At 41.4% G+C, this 13,565-nt stretch overlaps 2 protein-coding genes across 3 annotated transcripts in view; both read left to right on the top strand.

The window, feature by feature from the left end:
* Me1 (malic enzyme 1) overlaps positions 1 to 13,565 on the top strand; it is a 114,515-nt gene that overhangs the window by 83,690 nt on the left and 17,260 nt on the right. For both annotated transcript variants that reach the window (XM_040739629.1, XM_040739630.1), the window contains 2 exons: positions 1,053 to 1,150; positions 2,660 to 2,773. In XM_040739629.1, the coding sequence (XP_040595563.1) occupies positions 1,053 to 1,150; positions 2,660 to 2,773 (212 nt within the window). The remainder of the gene's footprint in view (positions 1 to 1,052; positions 1,151 to 2,659; positions 2,774 to 13,565) is intronic.
* Positions 2,785 to 6,433, top strand: LOC101835244 (histidine triad nucleotide-binding protein 1-like). The gene has a single exon (XM_040739631.1). It carries the CDS (start codon positions 5,392 to 5,394, stop codon positions 5,740 to 5,742), a length of 351 nt encoding a protein of 116 aa, XP_040595565.1. The 5' UTR covers positions 2,785 to 5,391; the 3' UTR covers positions 5,743 to 6,433.

Raw genomic sequence — 13,565 nt, 5'->3', positions numbered from 1 at the left:
TGGTATATGGGCCAGACATCATGGCATATTTCCTATATAAATCAGCCATATTTTGTACAGAATTTCTTTTGTTGTGGTTTTGGGCATTAACTCAGGCTCTCTGTGAACTAGACAGACATTCCACACCAAGTCACATCGTCAGCTCTTTAGACTTCCATTTTAAATTATGTGCAGAACAATGGGTTTGTACAATGTATGAATTGTCACAGTTCATGAACATTGCAGTGGTCTTACTTGTGTCTGTTCAGGTCTAGGTTTTACCAAGTAAAGGTATTTTAAGTTTGGTCAGACTTTGCTGCTCACCTGTGTGATATTGAAACAGTAGAATGTTACCTTGGAGGTGTAAAATGTCCATACAGCCCGAAGGCATTGCAAGAAACTGAAGTCCTATTTTAGGAATTAACCATGAAGAGACAGAGCTGCATAGTCTTGTTTCTAGCAAGAGCACTACTGCATGGTCTACATACATGGTGAAGCCCTGTACTTAGAAAGATGCTGCTTCTGTACCTGTGGTATGATGAGAACATATTCCGTTAGCACCTAGGGTCTATTCGGAAGTACAGATATAAAGACAAAGAATGCAATAAGACAAAAATTAGCTACTAGTGGCTAATCTTCCAAATTTAAGCATTAAATTCCAACTATATCTGTAACACCATCGCCACTACCCCATCAGTAGCAAGCATTTCCTGTGTGTCTCCTTTGTGTGGATTTCAAAGTTCTGCCAGGGCTACATGAGACCCAACCTTAAAACTCTAAAACCAAAAATGAAAACCAAACAGAATCCAGACCCTTGTTGGTGTCTACCATCCATCAAAAGAAGTCCCAGGGTCCCCTTTTTGGGGAGTTTTGAAGGATTTAAGCTGCTGTCCTAAAATACGGATGTTCCTCGCCTAAGAATTTTGCCTCATATTCCAGCATGGAGACGGACAAACAGATTCTTTCTGTCCCTGTTTTCTTTCCTGTCGTGTAGTGATTTGAAGGTGTAGATAAAAGCTTAGTCTGGCAGGATCCATCTGAGGATTGCTGAAGGATACTTTTACTTGTTTTAGGAACAGCGTCTGTTGCAGTTGCGGGTCTCCTTGCGGCTCTTCGAATAACCAAGAACAAGCTCTCTGACCAGACAGTGCTGTTCCAGGGAGCTGGAGAGGTACCTGCCTTGTGTACTGCTTACTGCTTCTCAATAACATGTGGCTAGCTTTAGCTCAGTACTTACTCAAGGTCTTGAACACTCTCATAATGTTATATTACAGCTCTAGATGGAAGATTCCACAAGTTATAAGGCACTTACATCATTTAGGAAACTTTGGAAGTGTAAGCCAAAGTTTCAACCGTTTAAATTCGTGAGATCATCAAATGTTACCCTTGACTTTGTTATGCACATTTAAGGCTTGACACAGAATGAAGTTACCAAACTGTGTTGCATTTGGCAGCCTCAATGAATATAAGTTAGTGTGCCTATCCCCACTGTCACAAAGTGTTCACAGTGCAGCCTGTACGTATATAACTGCAGTTGTTTTTAAGAAAATCATCTTGAATTAAAGATGTGTAGTCTATCACAACTGCATTATAACCAAGACATTTGAAATCATAGAAGAAATTGTATAAGACCAAATTATATTGTTTCTTCAAATCATTGTCAATACTCATTTAAAAGAAGAAAGCTAGTTCACTCCCAAACAGAACAAAATATTCCTTGTGAGAAAGCTTTCTAATCTCTCTAGAATTGCAGAATTCAAAAATGAGAAAATACTATGGATAGACAGGCATTTTGAGAAAAAAATTAAATTTAATGAGTATAAGCAAAACAAGTTGTTCCATGGGTAGAAATGTGTACATACTGTGTTTTCATTTAGCTTATTTTGAAGTATGATTTAGAGCCACAGTGAGTACATGAAAGCATTCAGATTGTAATCACAGATTCACTTTCAAACTGAAATTACAGCCCAGCCTCCCTACAGCCCTAATATGGTAGCCCTTTTCTGGTAAGCCCCTCTATATTTCCAGAAGATCCTGGTTGGATGACTTGTGGGCCCTGGCTTGTTCCTGAAAAGATAAGGTCTGTGACCTGTCACAGATTATCGAAGGCTTCATCAAATCCCAAATGAGATCCTTTCTTTAATATTTGGAGACATTTCGCAGTGCTTTCTTGCTAAATTGAGAGAGTGAATAAATGCTGGACAACACTATTTCCTTTCAGTTTTCTGTTGTTGTCTAATCAGTCATGATCCTGTCGAGATGAGCACACGTCTTTGTTCTAGTTCAGTTGGAGGAGTGTCTTTGACAGTAAGTCATACGGTCCAGTGAGCCAGGCTGACAGGTGGTTGTGTTAAACGTAGTGCTTTCTTGTTGGGCCAGTCCTGACTATATAACTAGAATCAGATATACTGACAGTCAATGGCATATCTGTGCTGACTAGCGAACTGTATCATAGTGGTTGTGTTATAATTAAGTGGAATAAACAATGGTCATTTCGCACACCCAAATGTGACAAAATGTTTGGTTCCTAGTGTGAAGTGATGACGGGAGCTCCGGAACTCAGTGGGCAGAGCTGTTTTGCTGTTCCTTGCTCGGAGACAAAGTGGGGTGATGTGTTACCCTCAATAGGACACGTGGAACAATTTTTGAAATCTTCTTTATTTTTATGCCTTCTTTTCAGGCTGCCTTGGGGATTGCTCACCTGATTGTTATGGCCATGGAGAAAGAAGGCTTGTCAAAGGAGAACGCTATAAAAAAGATATGGATGGTTGACTCAAAAGGGTTAATAGTTAAGGTAAGAAGGAATCAGTGTGTGTGCCTGTCCTCCTGATCATTCGAAAGACTGCTCTCTGTGCTTCCTTAAGAAGCCATGTTGAAAGATTAGCATATGGGCTAGGGCGATCAGTCAGTAAAGTGCTGACTGTGCAAGCCCAAGAACCCGACTTCAGTCCCCAAAACCTAAATTCAAAGAGCCAAGCGCAGTGATGCAACTTGCATTCCCCATGGGAGGAATGCTAATTACCTACGGGGTACATTCTAGGTCAGTGTCTGAAGCACAGAGATGGTAGATGGGTGGGTAAAGAACCATGCCTGAAGTCGTCTTTGACCTTCACATGTACTCTCACACACATGTGCACCTGCACACCCAGGAGAGTATGTATACACAAGCACATCCTCACGCATGCACACACATCCTCACACATGCACACGGTAACACTGATCTGCCCTGAATGAAGAAGAAAACTGTTCAGGAATGGCTTCCATTGTGAGTGACTCCTCACAACTCTGGATTGTGCTAGGATTAACTTAGCTTCCACGGAGGCCGTTGGATGCAGACACAGATGAGACACCTACACAGCACACTTTGGTAAGAACTGTCTGTCACACACAGCAGGTTAGGAAGGAAGGCAGGCGTGAGGAGCTGCCCACACACCAGCTGCTTCGCCACCGTTCTTGAAGTTGGAGGATCATGAGGAGAAGGACTTCGTAGATGGGCTGTTGGAAGGAGCCCAGTTGTTCCTTTATGGTGACGGAGGCCTCCTTTGTGTGATTATTGTGAAAACCTGGTAGTGACAGGTCTGTAACCTAGCCGCTCTATGACTTCTGTCACTTGGCGTGTCACTTAGTCTTTTTTAAACCCCGATAACATACATGCAAGCCCCTTTTCTGTGAAGACTGATGGGTGACAAGCTGTGTCTTCTGCAGCATAGTGGGGAATGATCGACTGTGACTTTCAGGGAAGTCAGCCTCCATGCATCCAGAGCTTTTGAGAGCTGATGTCGCTGAGCCAGTTGTTTCCATTCTTGGCACTCTGTCCCAGACTTAGTGTGTTTACATTGTTTTAGGTGTGAGGTTTTATTAAGGCAGTATTTGCAACAGTAATGTTTTATCATACACTAATGTTAATGGTGAGCTGTTACACTTACAAAACATGATAGTCAAACAGAAGTGGAATAGCTGCAAGTATGATAAATATGTTTAAAACTGTTTCCAAAGAGCAGTAACTGATTCAGAGTGTCAGATAAAAAGAAAATGCATGTTTTAGATAGTACTTGATCTAAGTGTTTGATGTCTGAAAGATACAGAAGACAAATAGTGGCTGTGTTCCACTCTACATGGTTACTATTACAGCTATTACAGTAGGGCTTTGCACATCCTAGGCAAATGCTACACCACTGAACTGCTGTGCCCTTGCTCCTAAAACTTATAGAGTTTGTAGGATCATTTTGTGTATTCCAAGTTCTTAGTGATTGTAATTCTTAAAGGCTAGAAAATGTGTTTAAAATGGCCATACTATTGGTAAATTTTGCCGTAAAGGAAGAGAAAGATTATGTATAGGTATCAGTTGAAAGGTGTTGAGTGTAGCTTTCTTTTTTGAGATAGGGATTTCAGTAGCCGTGTATTACCCGAACCTCTCTTTTTAGATTAGGCTGGCCCCTAACTCACAGAGATCTGCCTGTGCCTGACAGGTGCTGGGATTAAAGGTGTGTGCCACCACCTGGTAACCATCAAGTGTAGCCTTCTTCACTAAAAGATTAGTGGCTTTCGAGAATCAGAACGACTGTAGCCAATTGTATACTGTGGTCACATCACATATAATGTAGTTAGGAAATACTGTTTACTGCATGAAATTTTCCACTAATGAGGCATTGTTCTAGATTCTAGCAAGTGTATAATAAGGCACTTGGTTGCTGGATGCTCACAACATAAGGGGGAAAAGTCAAGATACAAGTGTCCTCATGGCGTCATCGTTCATAGGGGAGACACTCCTCACTGCTGTGAAGAGGGAAAGAAGACTGAGGCACCACGAAACATGGACATTTCTAAGGCTAAGTTGACAAGGAAGAGCTCAGAGTTAACTGTGGAGTATCCGCAGAGATCTGAAAGTCCCAGGACACGGGACTGAAGGGGAAGCATGGTGACAAGTCATCGAGAGTCCTGAGGGAAGGGTCTTCACAGCCACACATGTGACTAGTCCACACCGGATAGTCGTTTGCTGAGTGGATGGAGAAGGGGCTTCCTGGTGGAAGACTGGGCAGCTGCTAGAGGACATGCTCTGCGGTGAGCGGAGGCACAGGTGACACAGGGCACGTGAGTCCTGAGAGGAGTGCGCAGAAAGGCTGGCCTTTTCAGCATCCCAGCTGCATTGAGGAGGATGGTTTGAAAGAGAAACAAGGCATAAAGCAGTAATCCAGAAGAGTTAGCGGAGCTTGAATGAGAGAGACTTCATTCCATCGATGCTTGAGAGGAAAGGCCGGCATGCTGAGAGCTCAGGAAACAGGAAGGTGGAATAGGGTGGAGGAAGGAATCCAGCTGGACTCCCAAGGCATCTAGGTATAAGGAGAGTTAAGAGAGCTAGTTGGTCCTCTCCCCACCGTGGCCACGGTGCGGGAAGGCCAGCGAGCGGCTGTGATGGCTGACGAGATTGCCAAGGCTCAAGTGGCCAAGCCCGGCAGCGTCATGGTCTTCGGCAAGATCATTGACAAAGAAATCCCCGCCAAGATCACCTTTGAGTGTCTTGCTTTTCATGACATTTCCCCTCAAGCACCAACACATTTCCTGGTGATACCCAAGAAACATATAGCCCAGATTTCTGTAGCAGAAGACGATGATGAAAGTCTTCTAGGACATTTAAGGATTGTTGGCAAGAAATGGGCTGCCGATCCAGGCCTGCACCGGGGCTATCAGATGGTGGTGAATGAAGGTGCAGCCCGGGGACAGTCTGTCTATCATATTCATCTCCATGTTCTTGGGGGTCGGTAAGCAGGTTGGGGATAATTTTCTCTTCTCTAGGTAGTGATTCAGTTGGCAAGCTCCAGTATATTAAATGGCACACATAGTTTTGCCTGTGCATAGAAAAATTGAAGAGATCATTTAAAATCCTGTGTCTAATAAAAAAAAACATTGTTACAAAAAAAAGAGAGAGAAGCTAGTTGGAAGGAAAAACAATGAGATTAATGGACACACAGCAAGCTCAGATGCCTGTGGAGTCTACAGTGGAAATGCCCCTTCAGTGGTTGGAGATCCAGGACTGACCATTAGGATAAGATTGAGCTGGACAGAGGAATGCAGGGACCAGTTACACACATGTTAGGTGCCATGTGAAACAACTACAGAAATCATCTTGACTCAGGAATTTATGACATTCAAGAACCCACATAGTGGGAATCCATGACTAGTTTCTTCACATTTTAATGTGAAATCCATACAAGTATGCTTAGCTGTTAGCATAATTTTAACATAGATCTGCAGAGCTGAGACTCCAGGCTCCATGGGTCACAGTATGGGATGACTGTGGTTGTTGGCTAGACCCAGCCAGCAACTTTTCCTTCATGTCCTTTACCTGCCAAAATTAATAGGTACATATATTGTACTTGCTAAGGTGAAATTGTGTTTTAAAAGGCTGTTGTAGAGGCTGGAGAGATGGCTCAGAGGTTAAGAGCACTGGCTGCTCTTCCAGAAGTCCTGAGTCCAATTCCCAGCAATCACATGGTGGCTCACAACCATCTATAATGAGATTGGTGCCCTCTTCTGGCCTGCAGGCAAACATGCAGACAGAGCACTGTATTCATAATAAGTAACTCTAAAACAAAAAAACACACACAAAAAACAAACAAAAAGGCTGTTGTATACTTAATAGCCTGTACACTATTCAATATAAAAGAGACATACTAATTTTCATTAATGAATGCTTCATGCTATTAAACAGCTTAAAGTCTTGTATTTATTTTTATTGGGAAACTAATAAATTGTAGACAAGCCAGAAAATTAGCTTAGTCCTGCTTTCAAATTTTCACAATTCTTTTGTGTGCTGGTTTTCATCTTTAGTTAATCCTTACATATCTCCTGAGAGTCAATAATAATTTTATTAGCTTATAATGGACTTGCTCATAATATATTAAAAGAATCATAAAATTTTAAATAGAATATTTTCTTGGTGAAAGTTCTTCACACTTTAAGACTTAAAAACATCCCAAAGCTAAAAAGTAAGGCATGGCAAGTTGTCTTTGTAGTGTTACCATAATTAAACTAAATTTGCTTTTATTGTAGCATGTTTTCTATTTACACTTTTAGTGCCATGGCTGCAGTGCTTCCTACCATTTGCCTATAGCAATAGGAGTTTGAACTACAGATTGTCAGTAATATTAATATAATATAATAAATGCAATATAGTACATCAGTACTAGCTTAGTTGGGATCAATTATTTGGTTACTAATGATGTCTTACTGTAGTATTTTATAGCAAGAAATAATCTGTCAATTTAGTCACCTAAGCTAATATATTTTAGCATAAATAAGCCAGCACTTACAAAAATACTGATGAAAGTCTTGCAAGATGAAAGATGAAAATGAGAGAGAGCGCAATGTGAGGGGAGAGAAAGCAATGTGAGGGACAGGATTGCCAACTGAGCACTCCCTTACCGTGTCACTGCCAAGCATTGCCGGAGAAGACAGCAAGCCACAGCATAGAGGGACCAGGCCATACTCACCTATTGCTTAAGTGGCTTTCACTATTATAAGACAATTCAGAGCTTAGAGAGAGTACAGTATGGACATACATTCATTCATGTAACAGAGGTTGGTCTGAAGGTGAGTTGAACTTCAGTCTTATTTTCTACTATTCTAAATAATTTACTTCATTGTGGGGTCACTCCCCCCCCCCTCCATTTACAGTTAACACTTAGCTCCTGTAGAAAGAGATAGTGAACAAAGGTTTGCTATATGCTATAATGATAGTTGGGATAATTTGTTTTTCTTTTTGTTTTTGTTTTGGTTTTGGTTTTTCGATACAGGCTTTCTCAGTAGGTTTGGAGACTGTCCTGGAACTCTCTTTGAAGATCAGGCTGGCCTTGAACTCACAGAGATTTCCCTGCCTCTGCCTCCCGAATGCTAGGATTAAAGGTGTGCACCTGCACTGCTCAGCTAATATTATTTTCTTTATGAAAAGAAATGTTTAGAGCTTGACTCTCCAGGCTGTGAGATATTTTTCTTTCCCCTGTTGTTTGTCAAAATCAGAGAGAGGTGGTGTACCACTTCAACAATGGTTAACATTTTATATATGCTCTGATTAAAAACAAAAATCTACCTGCATGCCAGGTGGTGGTGGCACACGCCTTTAATCCCAGCACTCATGAGATAGAGGTAGGTGGATCTCTGTGAAGCCAGCCTGGTCTACAGAGTAAGTTCTAGGCCAGCCAGAACTATACCTATTAACCCTGTCCTGAAAAACCAAAGTAAATAAATAAATAACTGCTATGAGATTTAATAGCTTGGAGACAAGTATCCAGTTTGATTACCTTCTTCCTTTCCAATTCAATAGAAGATGACCTGTGCATTTGTAGGTATTTGGAAGAACAATGATCTTTGATTATATGTATGGGTTTTTTAACAGAAAATATTGACTATTAATATTTAACATGCAGAGTTATTATTGGTGGAGTTCATTTCCTACTATCTTAAATCTTAGGTGCATTTGAAAAAGCATGTTCCATGTTATTGCATCTTCTTGTACTAAGAGTCAACCCAAAATAAGGAGGGAATAGGGATTAAAGAAGCAACCTAACAAAGACACTTCTAGCTATCCCTAATATGTTTGACATAAGGACAGAAGGAAGAAAAGAAAAGAAAAGAAAAGAAAAGAGGGAGGAAACGGAGACCAGACTACCAAATTTAGGGTTTCTGAGTAAACAGATGCCCATAAACACTTTGCTAAAAGAAGGCAGAGTGAGGGTTCCTGAAAGGGGAAAATGAGGTTGTGACAAGTAGGACATGAGGTCGTGTGTGTGTGTGTGTGTGTGCGCACGCGTGCACGCGCACGCGCGCGTGTATGCATGAAGGGATAGCATCTGAAAGCAAACAGCAACAGAGTAAAAGGCTGGAAATCCCTCCCACCAAATGCTGGCATGTAATAGCATGTGCAGAAAAGCATGTGCATACATTGTATGTCTGCATGTATGTATATGTACACATACATATATATTCGCACAGTGCCTAGCTCTCCAGCCTAATTTTTCTAGGAAGTGCCACCTTTCTTAATCAGCTGTCTTATTTCTATCACATCTGTGTGTCTTAATCCAGTTCCTTGGACACAGAACCTGGAAAGCCTGTCTGGGGCTCCAGACTCTACTCTCTGCCTAAGGCAAAGGGAAAAAGACAATTTCCTTATGCACCTGAAGTGTCTAGTATAGGTGTATTCCAAATTAGTTTTTTGGGGGGGTAGGGGATGAGCCACAACTTTAGAAAAATGAAGGTAGGAAGTTATAGGCAACAGCCACAGTGCCAGCACATGTAGACAAGGCTGTCCCATTCCAGTTGTTTCTTCTTAAGCATGGAAAACACTTAGCAGACCATCTTTTTTTTTGTTTTGTTTTGTTTTTTTGTTTTTACAAGACAGGGTTTCTCTGTATTGTTTTGGAGGCTGTCGGTCCAGCCTGGCCTCGAACTCACAGAGATCCGCCTGCCTCTGCCTCCCGGGTGCTGGGATTAAAGGCGTGCACCACCACCACCCGGCTAGACCATCTTTTTTTGTCTCATGGTTCTGCTTGTGTCCTGTAGAGCCCCTCAGCATACTAATATTACTGTTCCATGATTCCTGGCCGTCTTTCAGTGTTCAATCAGCATTTGTAAGTCACACCAGTAAAAAAAAAATCCCTGGGGACTGGGCTGTAGGAGATTTATGCTTCCTACTAGTTGGAGTGTATTCTGCCAAGTCCTGGGCTTCCAGGGCCTAGACCTGCCAGTGGTTGCTGTGATTAATAAAGCAAGATGTCTGCAATAAAACACACATCTTTCCATTTTCATAGAGATAACCAACAAATTTACTTAAACCTATATACCGGAGGAGTTTGGGGATGTTCAGTACAGTGTTTATGACTCTTCATGATTTGCTTTGCAATCTAAGGAATTTAGAGGATCTAAGTACATAAATGTTTCTCATTAATCTTGGGTTGTTTTCACAACAATCTTATCAGAAATCTGTGATTATAAAGTTATATGCTCATTTTCCCTTGTCGGATGGGTCATTTACAGTTTTCTGAAAACATGACTTTAAAAAGCATATCTGTAAGGTTGTGATAGATTGTTCGAACAGTCATTCTCAAAACTTGCTAGTCATTTCTCATCACCTAGCTGGGAAGCTGAGGCAGGATAGAAGAAAGGGGAAATCTTGGGGACAGACGGGAGAGGAGCCTCTCCCACAGGCATCCGGCTGAAGCCTCTCCCAGTGGAGAAACAAGAATGCTAGCACAATGAACAGTTGCTTATGGCCTTGTCCCAACTGTAAACTAGTTTTCTAGGAATTTTGCAAGAAACCAGAAACCCTCTTTATAGGAAAAAGACACACTAATCTTCAACCCAAGAATCTGCTGATTTTACCTTACCAGATTACCATTCTTTCCAAGGAAACTGGAAACACTTCAGAATCTCATTATCAAAGGAGAGAGAAGATGAAAAATGAGAGCCACCAAAGGGGCATAAATGCTTGATGTTAATACATTTGCCACTTTACCTTAAGGAGCCCATACTTAACACTTGGGTGTCTTAATTTCTCTTGGAGAAGCCCACATCATCCTCTCTGGTGTGCTTTCTTTCCAAGCCCCTTTCTTTCTCCCAACACTCATGCTTAAGCTCATAAAATATCTTTAGTAACATCTCCAGCTATGGGTCAGCGAGTTGACTCCGCAGATAAGGTCACTTGCAATACAAGCCTGGTGACCACAGTGCTCTTTGTCTTGAACATATGTACTTTAGTTAGCACACACATTGTTCCTCCAAATAATAATAGTAATAAAAATAAATATCTTTAAAATTAAATTTTGCTTCAAATTGACTAGTTCTGAAATTCCTTTCAGTATTAGAGTCATGAATCCTGGTTTGGTCCAAGTTGGAGCCCTAAAAGATGAAAGAAATTGGTCAAACTGCTGAGAGTGACAGTGTGGAACTGTGTCTCTGCTCCTTGCCACTTTTAAGTCTTTTTGAGAAGTGCTCATATGGCCTCACTCAGGAGTTGAGTTAGGATGGAATTAGCCCTGGAAACCGAGCTGAGGAGTCTCTTTTTCCTTAGATTACTAGTGTTCTCTTAGCTTTGGTTTGGCCATCTATAGGAGTCCAGCTAGCTTATAGGTGGAGAACTCGAGATGGGGGACAGCATCAGAGGCTCTCGAGTCCTGCAGTGGGTACAGGAGCCTAAAGGTGCAGAGCTTTTCTCTACTTTCCTAAATGTCAGAGAAACTTTCAAAAGGAGCATGGATTTACTGTTTATCAAAATGCATCTTGGTCCCTATTAATGTCCCTAGATAAGGAATTGTCATAAACTATTAATGTATTGACTGTAGTTTATAGAGATGAGGGCAACACTCTAAAATACAACCAGATATTTATTTTACCATCTGGGATAATCTAGGATATTATATACCATTAATGTTATGGATTATATTAGATTTATGACGTTTTCAGGTTATGATTGTAATAACTATTGTTATTCAAGTATCTTTTTTTCAGGTTTCTGGTTCATATTTAGTATAACCCTACTCATCTTTTATGTGTTGCTTTTAGAAATAATGTAAATTATGCTAGTTTGAATGTAGTTATCTAAGCTGCTGACAAAAATCACCTCTAAGAATTTATATTAGTCTTACTTTCACATTTGCATGGTTATTTTTTGATTTGACAGAGGACAGTTTTGAGTTGTGAGGTGAAAGATGAATAAAGTCACCTGAATGATCAGAGTACAGCTCCTTGTTGTTTGTAGGGAATTAACATTGGCCCATGAGAACAGATTAAAATCACAAGATTCCTAGCTTGGAGAGGGCAAGATGTTATTAAATATGTGTTCTCATGTACAAAAAACTATTTAAGGTCATGATAAAATATTGAATAGCAACAACAACAAAAAAGAAATTACAACAAGGAATTTGAGAATAACGAATTATATAAAGTAACATGGTAGAATTTACATTATTGAAAATCTTTAAAAATTGTGTAGAGACAGTCCTCTTGTTCATACCAGGGTATGGCTGTGTAGCGCAGGCTGGCATCTTACCTTACTCTCCTGCATGCTTGGATGGCAAGCGTGCTCTGTCAAGCTCTGCCCAACACGTTCTTGGTTGTAAATATCTGATTACTGGCTCTCCTGGAAGATAAGCGCTCGTCAGGACAAAGTCTCCTTGATGTTGTCTTCAGATATCCAAATGGAGAAACCTATCTCTGAATTAAACTGTACGCCAGGAGTGGTCCCCCCACCCAGGTGTAGAGGCAGAGATGGCAAGGGAATCATCCGCCAGTGTAGGCGGAAGCAGACAGACTTGGGATGTGCTCCTGTCTGTTGCTGAGAGCAGGGTGTGCCACAGCTGCGTCTGCCAGCCACTGACGGGTCAGGAAGGTACTGGGCTTCTGTACCCCATTGCTTTTTAAGGACACAACTCAGAAATTCGGTGTGGTTTTCATCCTTCCATTCACCCAGAAGGATGGTTGTTATGTTACTCCAGACAGCAGAGACACTAGTAAATGAAGTTTTTACCTGGTAGTCATGTTATAGACTAAAATGGAAATGTTATCATAAAAATTAGAAATTAGGGGCTGGGCGGTGGTGCCACACACCTTTAATACCAGCACGTGGGAGGCAGAGGTAGGTGGATCTCTGTGAGTTTGAGACCAGCCTGGTCTACAAGAGCTAGTTCCAGGACAGCCTCCAAAGCCACAGAGAAACCCTGTCTTGAAAAAAAAAATTAGAAATTAGGAATAAATAAACACTAAACTAAAAATACAAGGTGGGGGAGAATGACTGTTGATGGACACTTGCAATTCTCTACCCCTCATGGGAAAGTTTCCAATTTTTTAATATAAAACAATGCAGCATCAGTACCAGCTGTGGCGTGGAGGTGCAGCGTTTGCCCAGCATATTAAGGCCCTGGGATCCATACCTAGTTCAGCAGTAAATAAGTAAATACGTAATAAGTTGATAAAAGTGTAAGTTTGACATGTAGATGCTTTACTAAAGATTTTAATATTTCCATTTTTCAGATGGACAGTCATACGAAAGTGCCAATGGGCAGACAGTTCATTGTTGATTGTTCTCTGAGTAGTAACCATTTTCTCAGCATCCGTCAAGACTGTACTCCATTGGGATAGCTAGAGCTCATTGAAATCTGTTTCCTCTATCAGAGAAGGTAGTGCAGTTAGACAGGATTCCTCAACTGTAGATCAGCTTGAAGAACAAATCCCTGACATACAGGTTCCCGCTGAGCCTTGGGGAGCAGATTTCATGCTGCAGTTTTGCATCAGGAAAGGCTGCTGTCTGCCCTGCCACTCCCCAAAGTCAGTTTCACCCACAAACAGGAGAGCTGGCCCACACAGTGGCTGCTACCTGTTACTTAGTACCCATCTGTGGCTTGTCTCCCAGGCTCTAAAGCATGCCGTGTCCACCTAAGCCAGATTACTACGAACAACCACATGTTTCTAGAAGAGCCTGTGACTGCCACTTCATTATCCTCAGTCCTCATTTTCTTTCAGTTTGTAATGAGAGTGCACCCATTTAGTGACTGTTGTGTTTGATGCTGAAACTCTGGACAGACAGCCAGAGCTGAGGA

This window comes from Mesocricetus auratus, unplaced genomic scaffold (genome assembly GCF_017639785.1).
Source record: "Mesocricetus auratus isolate SY011 unplaced genomic scaffold, BCM_Maur_2.0 Super-Scaffold_100691, whole genome shotgun sequence".
In the NCBI taxonomy this organism is placed as follows: Eukaryota; Metazoa; Chordata; class Mammalia; order Rodentia; family Cricetidae; genus Mesocricetus; species Mesocricetus auratus.
This window is presented reverse-complemented; position numbering and strand designations above follow the sequence as displayed.